Below are 24,422 nucleotides of genomic sequence, written 5' to 3'. Positions count from 1 at the left end.
AGCTGGTGATGATGAGTGGCTAAAACAGTAGCTGGTGAAGATGAGTGGCTGCAACAGTAGCAGGTAAGGATGAAGGGCTAAAACAGTAGCAGGTAAGTATGAAGGGCTACAACAGTAGCTGGTGAGGATGAGTGGCAACAACAGTAGTTGGTGATAATGAGTGGCTACAAAAGTAGCTGGTGAATGGTGAAGGGGAGTGGCTACAACAGTCACTGGTGAAGGGGAGTGGCTACAACAGTAACTGGTGAGGATGAGTGGCTACAACAGTAACTGGTGAGGATGAGTGGCTACAACAGTAACTGGTGAGGAGGAGAGGCTACAACAGTAACTGGTGAGGATGAGTGGCTACAATAGTAGCTGGTGAATGGTGAAGGGGAGTGGCTACAATAGTAACTGGTGAGGATGAGTGGCTACAACAGTAGCTGGTGAGGATGAGTGGCTACAACATAGCTGGTGATAATGAGTGGCTACAACAGTAGCTGGTGGGGATGAGTGGCTACAACGGTAGCTGATGTTCCAATTCACAGCAGAATTTTACTTGATGAAAGAGCTTGATTAAGTTAATATCCCTTGCCAAGACTCCCATTCTCAGCTATACATGTAGCCTTACAAGAGTCCTGTTTCTGTCCTTGTGGAGACTTGTATTACATCTGTATATTTGAATAGTTGGAGTGCTATGAATTAACAAAAATTAAGAGATATTCCTAATAACTCCAAATTATAATCTTTAACAATTATGTTGTGGTAATTTTAGAATGGTTGTTTTGCTTAAATCACTGAAATTCTTGAAATAGAAAAGATCTGTTTTGAAAAAGTATATCTGGAGTAACCCTCCCAACGTAACTGGCACTTTCTTTCAAAATACTTCACTCACTCCAATCAAGCTATTTAACAAGATTATGTCTCTATCATATATCTGCAAAGTTGAATGTGGTTTGTGTTTCTCAGAAAGATGAAAGACAGACCAGTTTGTGTAAGCATGTTTATATCCATGAGCAAGAGACACTGCCCTAATTGTTCTAGATGGCATATGATGGGCCTCCTGCATGTTGTTCAATGAGGTTGTCATCAGCTTCTACAAAATGACCCTGGCTATTCAAAGGACAAATAAATCAAACAAGATAAAGTCATTCACAAAGCAGTAAATTACCTCACTAAAGAGAGACCAGAAATCCTCCCTTACATACAGATGGTTAGGATAGTGTCATTTGTTTATCTTTCTGATCTGTATGATTACTTTCTGGACTGTATGATCATTTTTGGTCTGTATGATCTCTATCTGGACTGTATGATCACTTTCTGATCTCTATGATCTCTATCTGGACTGTATGATCACTTTCTGATCTGTATGATCTCTATCTGGACTGTATGATCACTTTCTGGACTTTATGATCACTTTCTGATCTGTATGATCTCTATCTGGACTGTATGATCACTTTCTGATCTCTATTATCTCTATCTGGACTGTATGATCACTTTCTGGACTTTATGATCACCTTCTGATCTGTATGATCACTTTCTGGACTGTATGATCACTTTCTGATCTGTATGATCAGTATCTGATCTGTATGATCACTTTCTGATCTCTATGATCTCTATCTGGACTGTATGATCACTTTCTGATCTGTATGATCACTTTCTGATCTCTATGATCTCTATCTGGACTGTATGATCACTTTCTGGACTTTATGATCACCTTCTGATCTGTATGATCACTTTCTGGACTGTATGATCAGTATCTGATCTGTATGATCACTTTCTGATCTGTATGATCACTTTCTGATCTGTATGATCACTTTCTGGACTGTTTGATCACTTTCTGGACTGTATGATCACTTTCTGATCTGTATGATCACTTTCTGGACTGTATGATCACTTTCTGATCTGTATGATCACTTTCTGGACTGTATGATCACTTTCTGATCTGTATGATCACTTTCTGGACTTTATGATCACCTTCTGATCTGTATGATCACTTTCTGGACTGTATGATCACTTTCTGATCTGTATGATCACTTTCTGGACTGTACGATCACTTTCTGATCTGTATGATCACTTTCTGGACTGTATGATCACTTTCTGATCTGTATGATCACTTTCTGGACTGTACGATCACTTTCTGATCTGTACGATCACTTTCTGATCTGTATGATCACTTTCTGATCTGTATGATCACTTTCTGATCTGTATGATCACTTTCTGATCTGTATGATCACTTTCTGATCTGTACGATCACTTTCTGATCTGTATGATCACTTTCTGATCTGTATGATCACTTTCTGATCTGTATGATCACTTTCTGGACTGTACGATCACTTTCTGGACTGTTTGATCACTTTCTGGACTGTACGATCACTTTCTGGACTGTACGATCACTTTCTGATCTGTATGATCACTTTCTGATCTCTATGATCTCTTTCTGGACTGTATGATCTCTTTCTGGACTGTATGATCACTTTCTGATCTCTACGATCTTTTTCTGGACTGTATGATCACTTTCTAGACTGTATGATAATAAAGTGTTTTACTAAACAAATATGTATTAAGTCCATGTCTATACATTATTCCAAGCCTCAATGTAACAGGGATTCCTAGACATGTCAACAACCTAGCAAATAAGAAGTTTGTACCGGTATAAATTTCACTGTACAAGATGAGTGTAAACAAAGAAATCAACAAAACTACTGTTTGATGTGTGCATATGTATGTGGACTGTTTTAAGTACAATTTAGAATTGCCCCCCCCCCCCCCCAAATATATATGCTCTTTTCAAAACTTGCCAGCAACTGAATAACACAAAACCACCTACTCAAACTAGTTGATTCTAAAGCAAATCCCAGATATATATATAGAAAACAAATTCTTAAATCCTTACGCAGCTTCTGTAAAACGCTTCATAAGGCTCGGACGATCTTGATTCCTCCTCATCCGAAACCACCTTTCCACTTTTCTCGTAGATAAATCTGTCTGTTTTGATAAATCCTGCAAATCAGATCATAATGAAGAAATCAAAATTTATTGAATTAAAGGATATTTTCTAAATATAAGAACAAAATAGCAATATAACAAATCTAGAAATTAACAACACAAAGTAATTATATGTAATATATAGCCACATGTTTTTGTTGCATAATAAGCTTCACCTGGAAATCTTAGTAAGATGGAAACTGTATGTCATTCATTAAAAGCTAAAATATACATATAAAATATCAATCTATTTCTGTACATATATTTGTGGGTTAAAATTTAAATCAGTGTTACATGATTTTGTATTGATTGCAGTTGATAACACTTTGGTGTTTTAATTTCAAACTTTTCTTGAAAATTTAATTTTAATTCAATTACCTGCTCATGTCATGTAAATTTTGTTTTAGTTTTGTTTTACAACAGATATTAAAAAGAAAACATCCACAGCACACCACTGCATATCTGTATGTTTCAAGGTGTGTGTTCAATGTTAATTTATCAACATTTTAGGCCTCAAAGTCCACACAGCAACAGAGAAGGAAAATAGTTTATATAAACTGGACAAGAAAATCTCATTGTACTTTTTTCAATCATCAATCATAAAAAAAATCACCAAACAACCTAGTGCAAGAGAAAACCTGCCTACTAACAATGCTAAATAATGCAGAATCTGGGGTAACACAGGAGATCAATCTGTCACTGTTGATCGACTACTACAATAACTGGTTAACATAGTCACCAAGCATTTTTGTTACACTTAAGTTTTGATGGTGACATATAAATACTAGCGGCTGAGTATTGGGTGCAGGGTTCTGACCTTTGTTCGGCTATATAAACCTTTTCACCCTAGTTCTACAAAAAAGGGAATATGACAATTTCATACCAAAATTTAGGATAAAAACAACAAAATGTTTTAAAGAAGAATTGAAACCCAGTGATGGAAATATGATTTACCACTGTTAACTTCACTTCAGATTCCAATACTTAAAAAGATTAATGTAAAATATATAGCAAACATGTCACACTGTGTACTGGTCTAGATCAAATACAGTAAAAACTTCAGTGTCATAACATTTATTTACAAGGAAAATGAACCAACATTTATCAATTATTTTCAAAACAATGGATTTTCTTTCTTTTCTGCAAAATTTGTCTTTAATATATGATAACTGTGTAGCCTTCCAATACAATCACCTGCCTGATTACATATGGTGCTTGCAGTCTGGTAACAGCCTAGGGAGGATCAACCCAGTTCTCGAGGGATAGCTTTTTATGACAAAATTTGAAATTGTCTGACACTTAATTATTATAAATATGTTTGATATGCAATACTACAACAAACATTTTCCTTTCTGAATACCAGTTCTTGTTGTCTGAGGTAAAGATGTTTTTAACAGGTGTCACATGAAATCCTTCCTCTCATATGTTTTATGTTTAGAGAAAAATCATTAATATATTCCCTCCAGAAACTAGGACTGAGTGCTTGTGGTCAAAGGAATACAAGTGGTTAGCAATGGAAGAATAAAACTACATCATACCATATAAACATCCTGAAACAAAACAGCCGATCTAATTACTACATCTATGCTATAGTACATATTTTATTTGTGACTAGTTATCTCCCTTTAACACCTCTCTATCATTATCTTATAAGTAAATCACAACAATACTGATTTATTTTCAGCATTGCTAATGATAAATCCCTTTGTTTTTGAACAGGGTATTTTTAGCATATACATGTATATAGATTCATATTACAACAAGTCAATACAAAACTGGCTATTTTTGGAGATAAACCATTTGTTTCAAAACTTTAAACATGGCCAACATAGACTATAATTCTATAATAAAGATGACCTTACTCTTCGATAAAAAGTTACATTAGGTTCATCCTTACAATAAGCCCAGGGGCCCAGTATATAATTTTTATCTTACTCAAAGTCAGAGGATGGGCTTGTTACTGGGCAGCAAAAATTGCATTGTATGATGGTTTTATTTGAGAATGTTGTATATATTTAGATCTACAGTAGCTCATGCATGATGTAGTATTATATCGCATGTAATTTCTACTTGGAAAGTTTCCTGGTGAAGTGGATGGTTTCTTCACTTTACATACATAGTATCAATAATCAGGAACATCAGACCAACACATTATTTACTAGTATCAATCATCAACCTACAAGGTAGCCCTGAATCAATGAAATAATGTCATTGCCATGTTTTATAATACTGTTACAGGCTGTTATGTACTGTTGTTATAGGCTGTTATGTACGATTGTTATAGGCTGTTATGTACTGTTGTTATAGGCTGTTATGTACTGTTGTTATAGGCTGTTATGTACTGTTGTTATAGGCTGTTATGTACTGTTGTTATAGGCTGTTATGTACTGTTGTTATAGGCTGTTATGTACTGTTGTTATAGGCTGTTGTGTACTGTTGTTATAGGCTGTTATGTACTGTTGTTATAGACTGTTGTGTACTGTTGTTATAGGCTGTTGTGTACTGTTGTTATAGGCTGTTGTGTACTGTTGTTATAGACTGTTGTGTACTGTTGTTATAGGCTGTTATGTACTGTTGTTATAGGCTGTTCTGTACTGTTGTTATAGGCTGTTGTGTACTGTTGTTATAGGCTGTTATGTACTGTTGTTATAGGCTGTTATGTACTGTTGTTATAGGCTGATATGTACTGTTGTTATAGGCTGTTATGTACTGTTGTTATAGGCTGTTATGTACTGTTGTTATAGGCTGTTATGTACTGTTGTTATAGGCTGTTATGTACCATTGTTATAGGCTGATATAGGCTGACATGTACCATTGTTATAGGCTGATATGCATTGTTATAGGCTGTTATTTACTGTTGTTATAGGCTGTTATGTACTGTTGTTATAGGCTGTTATGTACTATTGTTATAGGCTGATATAGGCTGACATGTACCATTGTTATAGGCTGATATGCATTGTTATAGGCTGTTATGTACTATTGTTATAGGCTGATATGTATTACTGACATGTATTACTGGTGTAGACTGACATGTATTAATGGTGTAGACTGATATGTATTACTGGTGTAGACTGATATGTATTACTGGTGTAGACTGATATGTATTACTGATATGTATTACTGGTGTAGACTGATATGTATTACTGGTGTAGACTGATATGTATTACTGATATGTATTACTGGTGTAGACTGATATGTATTACTGGTGTAGACTGATATGTATTACTGACATGTATTACTGGTGTAGACAGATATGTATTACTGGTGTAGATTGATATGTATTACTGGTGTAGACTGATATGTATTACTGGTGTAGACTGATTGATATTACTGGTGTAGGCTGATGTGTATTACTTGTGTAGGCTTAACATTCTGTTTCTGCTGCATTCCTCAGTTCAGTGGTTAAAAGAACTACAATTGTGTTTTGTTTATGATACAAATTGATAAAAACATCACATGACATTTGTAATTTTATCTTAGTATATGTAGGCCAGTAAAATTCCTGGAGTGTTTTCATGATAATAACCAAGTATCACAAGATTGTCAGATTTTATCTGATACAATCTTCTGTAACAAATACTGCTTTTGTGCCTATCAGGGGAAACTACCTTTTATTGCAAAGAGAATTTTATTGTAACAGTAAAGAGTGATAGTTTTCAGTGTTTCCTAGTCTGTTGAAAGGTTGGACCATGTCCAAATTGCTGCTCAACAAAGACAGGTCATCAAAACAACAATTTTCAAGGATCAATCAAAAAATGTAAGGGGGAAACACTAATAACTTTGTTTAATTGGGGTTTTACCATCATGTCTTAGCAATAACAAAGCAAATGTCATAATGCTGTGGTGGGACAACAAGAATGACAACTAAAAGTGCCATCACACTGAAATGTCCTATCCTGGACAAGGGGTCACCTGAGGGAAATCTAAATGTGACTTCACACTAAAATATCTTATCCTGACCACGGATAATGAGGTCACTTATGGGAAATCACACTTTAATGTACTACCCTGGCAATGGATAATGAGGTCACTTAGGGGATATCACACTTTAATGTACTACCCTGGCAATGGATAATGAGGTCACTTAGGGGATATCACACTTTAATGTATTACCCTGGCCACTTGTGATGGGGTCATTTCAGAAATATCACTTGAATGTACTACCCTGGCAATGGATAATGAGGTCACTTAGGGGACATCACACTTTAATGTACTACCCTAGCCATGTGTGATGGGGTCACTTAGGGGACATCACACTTGAATGTACTACCCTGGCCATGTGTGATAGGGTCCCTTAGGGAATATCACACTTGAATGTCCTGGCCATGGGTGATGGGGTTAACAGAGGGATACCACACCTGAATGTCCTATCCTGGCCTTGGGTGAAAGGGTTAACAGAGGGATATCACACTAGAATGTCCTATCCTGGCCTTGGGTGAAAGGGTCACCAGAGGGATATCACACTAGAATGTCCTATACAGGCCATGGGTGAAAGGGTCACCAGAGGGATATCACACTAGAATGTCCTATCCTGGCCATGGGTGAAAGGGTCACCAGAGGGATATCACACTAGAATGTCCTATCCTGGCCTTGGGTGAAAGGGTCACCAGAGGGATATCACACTAGAATGTCCTATACAGGCCATGGGTGAAAGGGTTAACAGAGGGATATCACACTAGAATGTCCTATCCTGGCCATGGGTGAAAGAGTTAACAGAGGGATATCACACTAGAATGTCCTATTCTGGCCTTGGGTGATGGGGTCACCTAAGGGGATTGGGGTGTCTAAATGTGCTATTACACTTTTGTATCCTGGCTGAGGCAAAATAACAATAAAAAATAATTTTCAACAGTGGCTGTTAACTCATTTCCTTTTTCATGGTTTTTACCTGGATTTTGTCATTTTCAGGAAATTTGTGACACCTGTAGGCTTTTTCTAGGACTGGGTTGGGCGGAGGTTTCCTTGGTTGTGTGTCTCTGATTCCAAAATATCTACCAACAGGGGCAGCTACAAACCTGTGGAAAGAAAAACCAGTCAAATATTAACTTAAAGCATTGTACAATGTTGTCTAATCTTTAAACACAGCATAGGTACATTTCATAGCAGTCTGATTAGCAATATATTGTTACAAATGGATTTTGCATCATTCTCCAACTGCTACAGTTTACAGAAATACCTTAGGGTTATATTGCTTCCCTTCTTTGTAAAAGAGATCAAACTATTGCTAAGACTTGGCCCTGTCTCCATAATTAACTATTAAGAATGTTAGAAAATCTGCTAAATACTATATTTTAAGTTAAAACTCGGTCCTATAAAATAACTTTCATCACTTGTTTGATCAGATCTTTGTACATTTTCATACATTTATCAAATTTGCTGAAACATATTTTTCTGTATATGTATAAATACACATGAAATATACATGTAATGGCATCCAACATATTTTCAACCTCAAAGACATTGTATTTAGTAAAGTGCATTCCAGAAATGTAATAAAATGATATTATCAGCTGATTACATGCTGTATACCATAATTAGGATCAGCAGATGTTGATGACATTCCACTAGTTGATTTGAACAAGTACTATATACATCAGGATGTGATGACTTTTCATAGGTATCAGAAAGCCAAAAATTATTAAAACAACAAAAAATCTCTACACATTCCAAACTGCAAGTTAAGCATTCCATACATTCCTAAGCAGTGCAGTTGAGGCTATTTTTTGCAGTGTGTGCTGAGTACAGTCAAGTCTTGCGATAAAGATATATCTATAGTGATGATGTGCATTATCATAAATCACTTCATTCCAAACGTCCCAATCATTCAATCTCTCCAATAAGAATGAGTGTTTGCTATATTTAAGACAGGTAGATACACTAGAAATGGTTTGAATTCTTACTACCTCTCTACTACTTTATTTTATCCTTTTTGAGTCAAAAGGGAAATGACCACTTATGTACTTAGCTTTAAATTATCTCACAGTCACTAGCTTCACTCATGTTCTGATGTTAATGTACAGGATCTGCAAATATAATGGCCTTTCTGCCTTTTAGTCCACAAAAACAGAAATTCTTACCAGAAGTAGTATTACTAGAAAATAGAAACAGTGTGTGTGTGTTTGGGGGGGGGGGGGGGGGGGACAAAAAACTTCTAGTAACTTTTATAAATATAATTTCAATCTTTTATGGTTAAAATTGCCCATCAAAGACAGATGCTAATTAACATTGAGGTCAGTGTCCTGTCTGACATCAATTATACAGAACATACCATGGTCTAATTATGCTACAGCTCAGTGCTCCCTGGTGTGACTGGAATTTTGTCAGAACTCATGGGGCAAACATTATGAAAGGAAAGAGGTTGAGGTTGAAATGGACCCCATTTAACAGCTTATGGCCGTCTGCTGACATATATTACACCATTTTATGAATTTTACGCTTTTGTCTATCCCATCAGTTTCTACATTAGTAACATACACCATATGATGTGGGATAACAGTTGAATGTTATATGTATCTTAAAGCATTGCAATCATTTTGCAAAATACTGATAAACAATATTTACCAGTTTTGGACCCAATAGATATAGAAATATCGTTCAGCATATAATTAATAATGCAAAGTATTATTGAACTATTTCATGACCAACTGCCTGTTATCATTTGTGATTCAGCACTGCCTGCCAAAACTTGTAAAAAAAATGTAGCATAAGACAATAAACAAACAGTGTTGTCCCCTATTGGGCCCCAAAATTAAAAATATGATTCAGCATACTGCTAATAACTCACATTAATGCTTGAGCTATTTAGTAATCAACTGCTCACTGTCATTTTAAGGTGGGATGCCACTGAAGGCAGAGTAACTACATTAGCCCCAAATAGACAAGCTAAAAATTTTGATTGAAATATGTTAAAAGTAGTTCTTCAACAAGCTTTCATTGCTGTTATTAAAATCCATCAGAGTATCATAGTTTTCAACCCCTGTAAAATCATACAACGTTATGCCTATTTCTATTACTGGTCTGATGTTTCACATGACAATATTTGAACTACATAAAACTTTCTAGGAAACTAATCCAATGATCATCAATTGTGATGGAAGCCATTGTCTCCTAACAAGAAGAAATTAAAACTATGTGAAATCTCTGTGATACAATTATCAAATGTACTTTACATGTTTGATTAAGAGTTGAGGACTGGTAGATATGAAGAGTGTAACACTTATCCTTATTGTGACCAGAAATCTCAGTCAATGACTGATCTCTGTACATTGCTCACACAGTGAACAAACAAAACAATCCCCTATATGTAAAGGTCACTGGTTCAATCACATGTCCAAAGTCTTCTCTATATTTAATAGATACTGTCTCCTTATATTACCAATTCTATCTTTCAAACTTAATTTATTGAAGACAATGATGTGTTATAATTGAAATTCCAAATAAATAAATTGCTTTAGATACTTGATCTAAGATACTGTATCTAAACTATCAACTTTAATCCAAGTAAATCACACAACAAGCATTACCAGTAAGTCAGATATTTATTGGCCCACAAGTTTCCCCTCTGGTGTAAGGGTCCATCAAGGCCTTACTTGCATTAATTTTGATATTTTATTTCATCGCCTGGCAAACCGTTCAGTATCCACACCCAACATGCAGCATCCCACTTACCAACCAACCCACTCACTCTGAAATGATGTTGGCCTTTTTTTGTCAAACTAACACCTTGTTATACAAAGTACAATGTAAACATACTAGAATTTCAACTGTCTACACCAAGTTTGTGCATAATCAATCTTGATTAAAATATTATCTTATTTTGTTTTACTTTTTCCTATAAAATATTCACATCATAATTCATATCAAATCTGTTGAGAGGTCCTCAGACATGACATCGACTCTGAATGGCAAGACACAGGTTGAGACAGCAGTGAGTAACACTATATGCCCAAGCCCTGTCCCTAAAATAAAAGGGGCTACTGATTTGACAGCTTAAAAGGTAAATGCATGAAACAGAGTAAGGACATTATAAAGGATTTGGGGAACAGGTTGCATAATCTGACAAAAGTCTTGGTTATTTTTTTAAAAGATAGAAGGTTCAAGGTTATATGACACATTACACAGTTATAACTGAACGCACTAGGCAAACATTACTGTTAGTGCAGAATTATATATTGGTATTTAAAACAATTTTTGAATGACGCCTGTGTGACACCTTTTTAGATCTTTTTATGCTGTTGAAAATCGAGACAGTTCCACTTGAGACAACTTTAATAAGAGTACAACAAACATTTGTACATACTTGTCACACTTAAGCAGGAAAGGTCTAAACATCTCTTAGTGTATATTTTGTATGAGGTGATACAATTGCAGTATCTTTGAAAATGGTTGTAAGCAACTGTCAACCTGTTCTGGCATTAAGGACACCTCATCAATTTTCTGTTCTTCTGAGGTTTTTTTTCTTTCAATTGCAGCATATTCCCAAAGGTGGACCTTCCCTATGATTGCCAGTAACATACAGTACATATAAGAAGGATCAGTACAGAGAGATTTAGGAGGAAATGGGAGGATGAGATGGAAATTCAACTTCATCATAATCTGATCAGTGTATCAATATTTGTAAGAAAAATTTGTGAGGATTATTCACCAGAGAGGAATAGACAAGAGCTAAGAGGAGTAATTCAGTTTTTGATTCGGAAATGAAGAATTCACTTCCAACAAGAAACAGCAGATTTTAAAGACGATATTGATTAAGAGTATGACTTTGTAACACTGACATTGAACTGAAGCTTTAGTCATAATGATTCTTGCTTTGTTCTCTGAACAACATCGCATCAGAATGTCACAAGAAATATGAAACATATTATACAAGACCATCAAAGTCTGATGGTCTCTGTGAAGCCTCTGTGAACTTGACTTTCAACATGGAAATCTTAATCTGTAGTTAACTTATGAAAACCAGCTGTAAATGAATATTAGATCAATTATATATCTGACTCAACTTGTATTCATAGTAAATGGTGTTATTCACATGTGTCTTTATACAACTTGTACCATTTACCAAATTTCATCATCAATTCTTGACCTCAGGCATGTTACTTCAATAGTTGATCTCACAACTTCTTTGTTTTAAACATGTACTTCAATGTTTCATAATGCATTAACTAACTAATTACATTCAGAATTCAAATCCTGTTTTCAACTTCCTAAAAAGTAAAGGTAAAAAAAAGTAAATTTTCAGACTTCAAAGAAACCACTTTGTCTTTAAGAATGTTAAGATTTAAGCCTTCTTTTGCAAATGAAGACACTGAACACAAAGGCACTTTGGCTCTCAATATGATATACATTAATGCAGCATATGGGCTGGAAACCATGTACCAAAACACTTCAACATTGAGACATCTACTAGTCATCTAGACAGAAGGTTCCACCTCACCACACCAGTATAACAGAGGCCACCCCTAACAATACCCTAGAGCAATAGACAGAGCTGACATGAAAACTGTACTACAGTAACTGAAAATGAATTATACTGAGATGAGACTACATCAAGATAATGATCAAAAAGAAAAGAGATCTAAAGAGAAGGCAATGAAGGGAATATTTGGTGACAAACAAACCATTATTTAAATTCCAAGACAATTAGTGAAGTCTTGATGTTGTGGCATCAGGTTATTTTTGTGACGTCAATGACAATGAGTGAATGGCGAGTTATTATATAGTCATTATTTCTCTGTGTGTATATGGGTGGGGCTGTTTAAAGAGACAGACCTGCACATGAATTCAAATGTAAACAGCCATGTTTCCTGTTGCTTCACAATATGGTCACAGAATTAGAATCCTATGACCTATAAAACTTGTGGGTATTTAAATATGGTCAACACTTATCACAATACTGTACATGTTTGCCAGCTTGAACTCAATACTGGACAATTCATGTAGAAGAATATCTGACCTTAACACAAATCTCCTTAAACCATGTACATATATAGAGGAAAAATGGATTTGATCTCAAGCTACAAATTTTATATTCTAACACGATGTACACATATATGGAAGTGATACAACTGTTAACAAGCTTAAGCCCATGAATGTATGGAAAAACAAATCTATAGGACTGAAAATTAAAGTCTTTGTGAAATAATGCCATAAAGCTTTCATTTAACTCTTCACTTATTTCATCTGAATGAAAAGAATTCAGAAGACAGCTAAGAAGAGTAAAATCTCATCATGGGTTTGGCACATGTGGATAACAGACAGTGTTTGACAAAAGAATAAAAATGTGATCAAAGGAGGGGTTTTGGAATTAAAACTGCAGGCAAGAGGGCTGCAAGGATAGCCTGCAACACTATACATTTATGTACTTTAGGTTTTATAGGATTATATACCCTTCACAATACACACTCTTTCATTTGGTTATTTGCAATATCATTCATATTTAACATCCAGGGGCAGATGGAGGAAACATCAGCTGTCCTTCAGAAGGACAAATAAAGCATTTAGACATAAAGTTATGGTAAGTATTATCATGAAAATTGGTTTTTCATGAAAAACCTCAAATTTGGCCAAATAGTTCACAGTGATAAAGACTCAGTCATAACCACTTTTTACTTGGTAAAGGAAACAAATGTTTTGGGGAGATTGCAAATACATTTTTCAATCAGTGTTTGTGTTAAGAGTTAAAGCCCTTCTTAAAAGAGACTTTTTTGTTAGTAACACATGCCACAGATAGAGCTGATTTTATATGGCATGTATGAGGCATCTACATACAACAACAAAATACCAATGTGATGAGAATTGAAAGAAAATGTGAGCACAAAGTTTCATAATGTTATTTTCCTACTAATAACCAACAAAAATCAAAGATAAAATCATAGATTGTAAGCTGCACAGAGGACACAGGCACTCAACATTTTCTAAATGGCAACCTGCCTGTCAGATCAGCAGGTGATTTGTTTAATGTCAGCTACTTTCTGCTTTTACTCAAATAGTGTATCGTAATGAAATGGCAAATGCCAACAGTTTTTATTTGAAATGTGTGGCCATATTGAATCATCTCACCTAGATATTTTCAGAAAAAGTGAAATTCAATCATAAAGTTTTTTTACGAAAAAAAAAAAGATCCATGTATCAATTAACCAGAAATAAATCAAATTATCCAAACTATCTGCTTACCAGATATAGCTAGATAACATAGGAAACATACAGTTTGTACAAAACTATCTGCTTACCAGATATAGCTAGATAACATAGGAAACATACAGTTTGTACAAAACTATCTGCTTACCAGATATAGCTAGATAACATAGGAAACATACAGTTTGTACAAAACTATCTGCCTACCAGATATAGCTAGATAACATAGGAAACATACAGTTTGTACAAAACTATCTGCTTACCAGATATAGCTAGATAACATAGGAAACATACAGTTTGTACAAAACTATCTGCTTACCAGATATAGCTAGATAACATAGGAAACATACAGTTTGTACAAAACTATCTGCTTACCAGATATAGCTAGATAACATAGGAAACATACAGTTTGTACAAAACTATCTGCTTACCAGATATAGCTAGATAACATAGGAAACAAACAGTTTGTACAAAACTATCTGCTTACCAGATATAGCTAGATAACATAGGAAACATACAGTTTGTACAAAACTATCTGCTTACCAGATATAGCTAGATAACATAGGAAACATACAGTTTGTACAAAACTATCTGCTTACCAGATATAGCTAGATAACATAGGAAACAAACAGTTTGTACAAAACTATCTGCTTACCAGATATAGCTAGATAACATAGGAAACATACAGTTTGTACAAAACTATCTGCTTACCAGATATAGCTAGATAACATAGGAAACATACAGTTTGTACAAAACTATCTGCTTACCAGATATAGCTAGATAACATAGGAAACAAACAGTTTGTACAAAACTATCTGCTTACCAGATATAGCTAGATAACATAGGAAACATACAGTTTGTACAAAACTATCTGCTTACCAGATATAGCTAGATAACATAGGAAACATACAGTTTGTACAAAACTATCTGCTTACCAGATATAGCTAGATAACATAGGAAACATACAGTTTGTACAAAACTATCTGCTTACCAGATATAGCTAGATAACATAGGAAACATACAATTTGTACAATTGATGGAAATCCCTCAGTACTGTGTGCTGGCCATACCACTATTAACAAGAAATACAATATCCTATGCTTGTATGCATTAATTGTTACACAATACTCTTTAACTGTGAGTAATGAATAACTTAACATATGATTATGTCAATTCATATAGTTGTGACACAAGCTCACATGTAATGACAATTTTTTTTTTTTTTTAAACAGGATTCAGATGAAATTTTGTGAGATTTGTTCTCTATGTAAGTAGATATATATCCTTAACCAGCATTGTACTTTTCAATATGAAATCAGTAATGTATATACCACATGTCTAATTTTAGTCATCAACTTGTTCATTATGCTAGGAGCTGGTGTGAAAATCTAGAATGGGAGTTAGTCAACTCAGATTCAGCGCCAAAAGTACAATGATCATGTAAATTGAGGGGCAAAAACAACCTCAAACCATTTTGCATGGACTCAACATAAATATAGGTAAACGATTTAGTGGCCTTTAAAAGACTCATTCAAAAGTTGTCTCCCCTCGTAACTTGTTGAAGATTTTTCTAATGATTCACCATGAATATTTATTACAAGATAATGATGTAGAGGAATTTGTTTACATTGATAAACAATAGCCAGGATTGGACTTATTTTTAGTTACGAGTTTATTGTTGGGTAATACAGTGTTATGTTGCTGTGCCCAATACCAGTATATATTTCTATAGATCAGAAGTCTGTCATCTCACTGGGTAGTAAAATCTTATCTTGAATAAGAAACTTTACATAACTTTGAATAACAAGTACAACTTGGATGTACAGGGATGTTTATCTTCACTAAGTAATTACCTACCTGAACAGCCCAGAGCAGAGTTTCAAATCATATATCAATTATCAGCCCATTAATTTCCACACCATACCAGGCACACATATCACCACCAGGCTTATAATAGTGAAACTTTGTTGAGGATCTAATCTGTATCACACAAGAATCATCAAAACACTGCTGCTATCCAATTTTTTTTTCCTTTTCAAATTGAGGAAATATGATTATTTGAAAGTAGTAAAATTGATAGAGAATACACCGTCTGCAAACATGAAATATAAAAGTTACTACTATAGTATATTTCATTAAAAAGAAAAAAGTGAAACTGGTCAATTTGAATTATAAGATATAGACAGAATTGTCATGTTTTATTTAATTTATGTAAATTAGCTAAAAGTGTTTCATAAAAAATCACACAAATGATGTGTGTAATGGAAAAAGCAGAGCTGGAGTAGAATTGAACTAATGATCAATCTGCTACAGTCCTACTTTGGAACTGGTTTATACTGTGTTGGAATCATTAACTGTGACAAGCTATAAAAAACCAATAACCTTGTGTTCCAATGGTGCCACATCAAAGCCTTGTAAAATACTACTGAAAAAGCAGTAACTTTACTAAGTATCCTCCCTGAATTAACATGGGGTTTCTTTGTGGACTACACGAAAAATTTATATCAATGGACTGGTGTATATTTCTTTGGGGATGAGGACAATGAATGTTTAAGAGCATCAAGAAGAGTCCATGGATCAATACACTAGTGTTTAACATCATGGTGTTGGGTCCATTATACTCTTCAGGAACATGTCCATTACATTGGTACAATCAATCTACTGATAAACTGTCACAAATCAGTGTGTTTCTGCCATAAGGAAGGAATCACTCCTGAAGTACATGTAATTAACACACAGTATATTACATATGTTAGTTTGCAGTATCCATCATTGCAGTATGTCATTCCAGTATATTGTTGACTAAATAATATAATCCTACAACTTGTCAGGGACTCTCAGTTATTTGAAAATGGTATACACGATTTCAATTCCTATTTCTGGTTCACAGCTGTTTAATCAATGTTTTATTAATTTTGGTCAAAAGAAATGTTTTGAGTTACCACAGACAACTAAGATACAGGTATACGTACAGGCCAATTAGAATACCTACAGTCAACTTCACCAGCCTCAGCTAGAGGGAAATTCCTGTAGTCAGACCAAATCAATGATGTCTGGGAAAAGACCAAAGACAACAAAGGTTTTACCTCTTTGTGTTTTTTGTTGTTTGATATACACTATAACATGTCAATATTATGCATTTCCTTTAAAAACTTCCAATTTGCAATAATCATCATATTTGGGGTGCACTGCATTTAATTTCAGTCTCATTTTATTTCTAGTTCAAATAAAAACATGTTCACCTTCAATACAGATGCCATTATCAAAATTATCAACATTCACTAACTGTCCATCTGTCCACTAGTTGTCCATCAACACCCCATCCTCCCCCACTCTCCACTTAACACATCATTAACTGTCCATTAACCATCTACTAACCATCGACTAACTGTCCATTAAGCATCTACTAACCATCAACTAACTGTCCAATAACCATCTACTAACCATCAACTAACCGTCCATTAACCATCTACTAACCATCAACTAACTGTCCAATAACCATCTACTAACCATCAACTAACTGTCCAATAACCATCTACTAACCATCAACTAACCGTCCATTAACCATCTACTAACCATCAACTAACCGTCCATTGACTGCCTACTAACAATCTGCTAAATATATCATCCATTAACCATCCACTGACCCATCCCCTTAACATATTTCTAAATGTCCATTAACCATCCACTGACCCATCCCCTTAACATATTTCTAAATGTCCATTAACCATCCACTGACCCATCCCCTTAACATATTTCTGAATGTCCATTAACCATCCACTGACCCATCCCCTTAACATATTTCTGAATGTCCATTAACCATCCACTGACCCATCCCCTTAACATATTTCTAAATGTCCATTAACCATCCACTGACCCATCCCCTTAACATATTTCTAAATGTCCATTAACCATCCACTGACCCATCCCCTTAACATATTTCTAAATGTCCATTAACCATCCACTGACCCATCCCCTTAACATATTTCTAAATGTCCATTAACCATCCACTGACCCATCCCCTTAACATATTTCTAAATGTCCATTAACCATCCACTGACCCATCCCCTTAACATATTTCTAAATGTCCATTAACCATCCACTGAGCACCTTAATAAGATGTATATATACTTTCTTCCCCTCTGATAGATCTCAAGGCCCTTCTCAGTCTCTTTATCCCTAAAATCTGTCTAAACTGTTTCAAGTGTGAGGATATCAACCCAGATTCCATGGTACCATCTATCCCATACTTCAAGATGTCTTACTTTACTTATCCCTAAAACCTAATTAATCTCAACTTCCTTGTACAGTTTAAATAAATGCGACTGCAGAAAAGTATAGCCCAATTCATAGTTTGCTTAATATCACGTGTCATTTGAGTATGAAAAATGTGATAGTAAACAAAATAAGACATTAAACAAAACATGACATTTACAGATTATTTTAGCACTCAAAACAGAGAAGCCACGAAACAATTAAAATCATATGGTTTTCAAAACTAGTTTTATTAAGAAAGTGTCTAATATTCTTCGATTCCATCGCAGCTTAATAACACCTTTTTATTTCTTTTAGATATAATTACATGTAACTTCATTAGCATATGCAGCAGATGTAAATATCAAAGGAGCTTGTTATTCAAAATATTAAATTTATGATCAAAAGACTTCAACCATTGACGACTGTTTGCTCTAAATCACTTTCACAAGTGATTTCATTGGCTGATAATAAACACACCTCCAAACTTGACTGCTGTTTCAAGATGAGTGATCTTTCTATCAGTCAGCAGCTGTCCATCGTGTGATAATCAACCCTATTTAGTATCTCACTGCAGTTATATAACGAGACCATACAAGGTGCTCTACAACTTGCTGAGCCTATAAATCTTCTCCTCTTTTTACCAGTACATTCATGGTCAGATTCCTTTGTGTTGATAACAAAAATAATATGATTGAAAGCAGAGACCGAATCACAACAAGGGAAAATACCACAAGTCCAAAACCAATATGGTGTATTTTTCATAAATATCAATCCTTTTTATTGAGAAAAAAACAGAATAAAAACAAGACTCACTGACATGTGTGATTTAGGAATTGCCTTTTCTATATTGTGTAGGAAGGTGTTTGAAAGAAATGTACCTTGCAAGGAATGCCAATGATCAATACCAATTTCAACACTTCACAACACATCTGCTGTTTTAAGTAGCATTCTCTTTCTTCCTTTTTGTAAATTGTTAGTTAAGTTAAATTAAAAAACATTCAAAAACTTCAGTTAAATAATAATTTCATTTTTACAAAATTTTTATGAATTGTGATCACAGGTCTGGGGTGTGCTTATATTTTATTGAAGGGCAGTGAAAATTATGTTAATTAAATGATTGCTAAATATGGGATTGTTACGGAATAGTTCTGGTAGATATTGGCATGATCTCATGGCTGCATAATCTTTGTTAAGATATAATTTTTACAAAAATAGCTGTATTTACCTCTCACATATCTTCCTTATAAAGAATATGACCAAGCCTAGGTACAAGGACCATAGTAAATCAGTGTACTGGGGGTGACGTACTCCATCGTCTTTATCTACAAAGTCAGTCCAGGAATGTCCTGATCCACCAAACCAAAACCACTCACTCCAAAATGTTGTCCTTACATAGTCGTATACTTCCATCATCACCAGCTTTGATATGAATATTTCTACTAGATAAGTTCTGCTACATTGGCTATCAGATTTCACTGGCTATCAGATTTCACTGGCTATCAGATTTCACGAGCCAAGTTAAAAACAAACAAATGAAAATCTCACAAAGCCATCAAAATCATAACCAGTGCACACTTTATCGAAAGTCCATTATCTAGTTCACAAATGAGCTATCAATATGTTGTTAGGACCCACATGTCTACAGAGGAGCGTCACTTTTCACAGCCCTTTTAGAAGATGGTGGACCACTAGGAATCAAATAATGAAGCAATCAGGACAGTAGTGATGGAACACCTGAACACTGAGTCTAATTTATTCTAAAACTCCTCTTTGAATTGATTCTCACAGTCCTGATCCTGTCTTTTCCCATGTAGCACACAAAATGAAACAACGTTGTTCTGTTATCAACTGATCCTACACCACACCACACATGTTGAGTACTTGAGGGTCACTTCCTGCCACAGTTCATCTACACACACTAGCAACCTTGACCTTTACATACCCCTGTATGGAATGTGTACTACACTTTATGAATCACTTTGTCCTATGTACATAGCCTCTAGACATGTCTTTAATATTACTTGTTAACAGCCATCATATCCCTGTCCAAATAATCAACAGTTTCACCATTATTAAAATTCCTTCATAGTCACCTACTCCTCCAGGTCTGTTTAATCCTTGTCAGCTACACACAGGTAAAAGTGACTTCATTAACATATAAATTCTCAAGCCCTGGAGATGCTACACACATTTAAGTACTTTCTCCTTTACTAAATATCCAAGGGGGCAAACCACACCACACAAAGAATGTACTGGACCTTACTTAAACAACTTTGGATAAATTAATTTGACCATCAATATCATTTCTGATTTTTTTTTAAAGTATTGTAATAGTATGAACCTTATACACTGACATGCTGTATTGGGAATCCTGTACTTAAGATTATTTCACTGTCCTCCTAGTCCCCCTCCCCACCCCTCCTCCTCCATTCCCTCTTCCACACACAATATATGATAAAAGAAAAATTGAGTCCAAGCCTAATGACAAGCATCCAGCTGGCTGTAAATGATAGGTATGCCATTGCCTTCTGCCTTGCAATATATATTAAGCCATGTATATTACATGTGCCTAGGTAAAAGTGTTACCTGCCAACGTATAATACGGGGCATTGATTTACATGTATGATGTAAATGTGTTACATCCCTAATATGCTGTAATAATTCTGAGATTCTAAAGTATTGAATTTTTCTGTCTTTTAAGATCTAAAGATGGATCAGAAAGGCTATATACTCTTAGTATTTTCCAATAAACAGCATTTGCCAAAAGGATATCTTGTGTAATTTAGAGAAAAATATTCAAAACCTTAATTATTCTGTAAACAGCCCTCATAATTCATTTCTAAATGATGTCCTAATTTATCTGCTTCATCTATAAAATCATAAACACAACACCTTCACCATGCCAGGATCGTGTCACAACTATTTTCCTCTGCATCGTTTCAGTCTGGTGACTTCATTTAAATAATTCAGGATTTAACTACTGCTGATTTCCATATGACAAACACAAACCAAATCTTTTATTTATATTTCCAATGTCATATGGGGAATTCTTGACCTGGAAGGTTTCATTTTCCATGCAAATAATATATCAGAAGTCTTACTTGTACAGTTTCAAAAAATTTTCATGAATGAAAGGGATCTTAAATATAATAACATATTCCCTTCATACAAATATTTGCCTACATATATATATATACATATACTTGCTTATGCAGTAGATTTTGCATAATATGAAATGAGCTTCTAAAAGCCATGATGGACAAAAAGATGAATTATGGAGACCCATTTTATGAACTCTGAATATCAATGAACAAATACAAGCCAGATTTGATGTTTCTTAACATGTAAGTGTAATTTCAATACAATCTGAAGAAGTTCCTGGTATGTAGCATCATGTTTATATTGACTTATCCTGTCCTGACAACTTCTTGAAAGTATAAAAATAGCAAAATGTTATGCCATATATAGCTGACAATAACGACAACTTCAAAAAATTCTGATTTACATTTTTTTTAAAAGTTAATGATTCAGGTAAAAAAAAGAGAGAGAGGGTCAATGATTCAGGGGGAAAAAAAAACAAAAAGAAGGAGAGAGAGTCAATTGTCCAGGTGAAAAATAATCAAGGAAGAGTATCAATGATTCAGGGGGAAAAAAACAAAAAAGGACAGAGTCAATGGTCCAAATGTAAAAAATTAAAAGACACAGTGTTTAACAAAATTGTTTTATGACAAAAAAAAGTACTTGATACTCAACCTCAGGGGCGATAGCAACATGCTGAAGAGCATTGAAAATGCTCTTAGCATAAAAATAATAAAATGAATCGAGAGTTCAGGAGAAAAAAAATAATCCAAAGGAATGAGTCAAGAGTTCAGAAGAAAAAGAAATAAACTATAGGAATGTGTCAAGAGTTCAGGTGAAAAAAATAAACTATAGGAATGTGTCAAGAGTTCAGGTGAAAAAAATAAACTATAGGAATGTGTCAAGAGTTCAGGTGAAAAAAATAAACTATTGGAATGTGTCAAGAGTTCAGGTGAAAAAAATAAACTATAGGAATGTGTCAAGAGTTCAGGTGAAAAAAATAAACTATAGGAATGTGTCAAGAGTTCAGGTGAAAAAAATAAACTATAGGAATGTGTCAAGAGTTCAGGTGAAAAAAATAAACTATTGGAATGTGTCAAGAGTTCAGGTGAAAAAAATAAACTATAGGAATGTGTCAAGAGTTCAGGTGAAAAAACAAGAGATCCCAGAGGGATCTTGGCGCCCACCATTTGAGGATCTGTTTTCAGTTCTTGAAGATTTGTTTATTTTTTTTGGTTTGTTACAGGTGTTGTAAATGTTCATGAACTGGTCTTCATTGAATGTACTCAATGATGGCACAAGATATTTTTATTAAGCACCTATTAGCAAATATCATTTGAAAAAGATCCCAAAGTATCATTAGATAGCAGTCAGTTACAGGTGGATAATGGACAATATGCTTGTGCTGTATTACTGTCGACATCCAAGATGGCTGCCTATGGGCCACCTTGATTTTAAATCACTCCAAAAAAGGTACAATGCACAACTAGGGACCAAGGGAAACCAATACAATATCTATGAAATATCAGAAGGATCCATCCAGTACTTCCTCAGATATAGCAGTAACAAGATTTTACTCTCAAAATCCAAGATGGCTGCCTGTCAGCCATCTTGATTTCGGATCAGTCCAAAAAGGTATAATGCACAACTTGGAACCAAAGGGAACCTGCATATGAAATTTGAGAAAGATCCATCCAGTACTTTCCAAGAAATAGCAGTAACAAACTTTTACTTCCAAAATCCAAGATGGCTGCCTGTCGGCCATCTTGAATTCGAATCAGTCCAAAAAAGGTACAATGCACAACTAGGGACCAAGGGGAAACTGCATATGAAATTTGAGAAAGATCTATCCAGAACTTTCCAAGAAATAGCAGTAACAAGCTTTTACATCCAAAATCCAAGGTGGCCACCTGTTGGCCATCTTGAATTCGAATCAGTCCAAAAAAGGTACCATGCACAACGAGGGACCAAGAGGAACCTGCATATGAAATTTGAGAAAGATCCATCCTGTACTTTCCAAGAAATAGCGGTAACAAACTTTTACTTCCAAAATCCAAGATGGCTGCCTGTCGGCCATCTTGAATTTGAATCAGTCCAAAAAAGGTACAATGCACAACTAGGGACCAAGGGGAAACTGCATATGGAATTTGAGAAAGATCTATCCAGTACTTTCCAAGAAATAGCAGTAACAATCTTTTACATCCAAAATCCAAGATGGCTGCCTGTCGGCCATCTTGAATTCGAATCAGTCCAAAAAAGGTACAATGCACAACTAGGGACTAAGGGGAAATTGCATATGAAATTTGAGAAAGGTCCATCCTGTACTTTCCAAGAAATAGCGGTAACAAACTTTTACTTCCAAAATCCAAGATGGCTGCCTGTCGGCCATCTTGAATTCGAATCAGTCCAAAAAAGGTACAATGCACAACTAGGGACCAAGGGGAAACTGCATATGAAATTTGAGGAAGATCCATCCAGAACTTTCTCAGAAATAGCGGTAACAAACTTTTACTTCCAAAATCCAAGATGGCCACCTGACGGCCATCTTGAATTCGAATCAGTCCAAAAAAGGTACAATGCACAACTAGGGACCAAGGGGAAACTGCATATGAAATTTGAGAAAGATCCATCCAGTGCTTTTCCAGAAATAGCGGTAACAAACTTTTACTTCCAAAATCCAAGATGGCCACCTGTCGGCCATCTTGAATGCGAATCAGTTCAAAAAAGGTACAATGCACAACTAGGGACCAAGGGGAACCTGCATATGAAATTTGAGAAAGATCCATCTAGTACGTTTCCAGAAATAGAGGTAACAAGAATTGTTTACGGACGGACGGACGGACGGACCACGGACCACGGATGCAGAGTGATTTGAATAACCAACCATCTATTAGATGGTGGGCTAAAAAAGGAATGGATCAAAGATTCAGGTAAAAAAAAATGTCAAGGGCTCAGGAAGGACAGCTAAATGGGTGTGAGCAGAATAG

General features: G+C 35.1%; 1 protein-coding gene across 1 annotated transcript in view; it reads right to left on the bottom strand.

The window, feature by feature from the left end:
- The window catches only part of LOC132565402 (ceramide synthase 2-like), a 69,764-nt gene that overhangs the window by 37,398 nt on the left and 7,944 nt on the right, over positions 1-24,422 (bottom strand). The window contains exons 3-5 of the mRNA XM_060230041.1: positions 19,583-19,776; positions 7,856-7,982; positions 2,876-2,982 (exon numbers count right to left, since the gene is read on the bottom strand). Coding sequence (XP_060086024.1) covers positions 2,876-2,982; positions 7,856-7,982; positions 19,583-19,776 — 428 coding nt within the window. The remainder of the gene's footprint in view (positions 1-2,875; positions 2,983-7,855; positions 7,983-19,582; positions 19,777-24,422) is intronic.

This window comes from Ylistrum balloti, unplaced genomic scaffold, assembly GCF_031769215.1.
Source record: "Ylistrum balloti isolate Yb309-2 unplaced genomic scaffold, AGI_CSIRO_Ybal_v1 Utg369722, whole genome shotgun sequence".
Lineage (NCBI taxonomy): Eukaryota > Metazoa > Mollusca > Bivalvia > Pectinida > Pectinidae > Ylistrum > Ylistrum balloti.
This window is presented reverse-complemented; position numbering and strand designations above follow the sequence as displayed.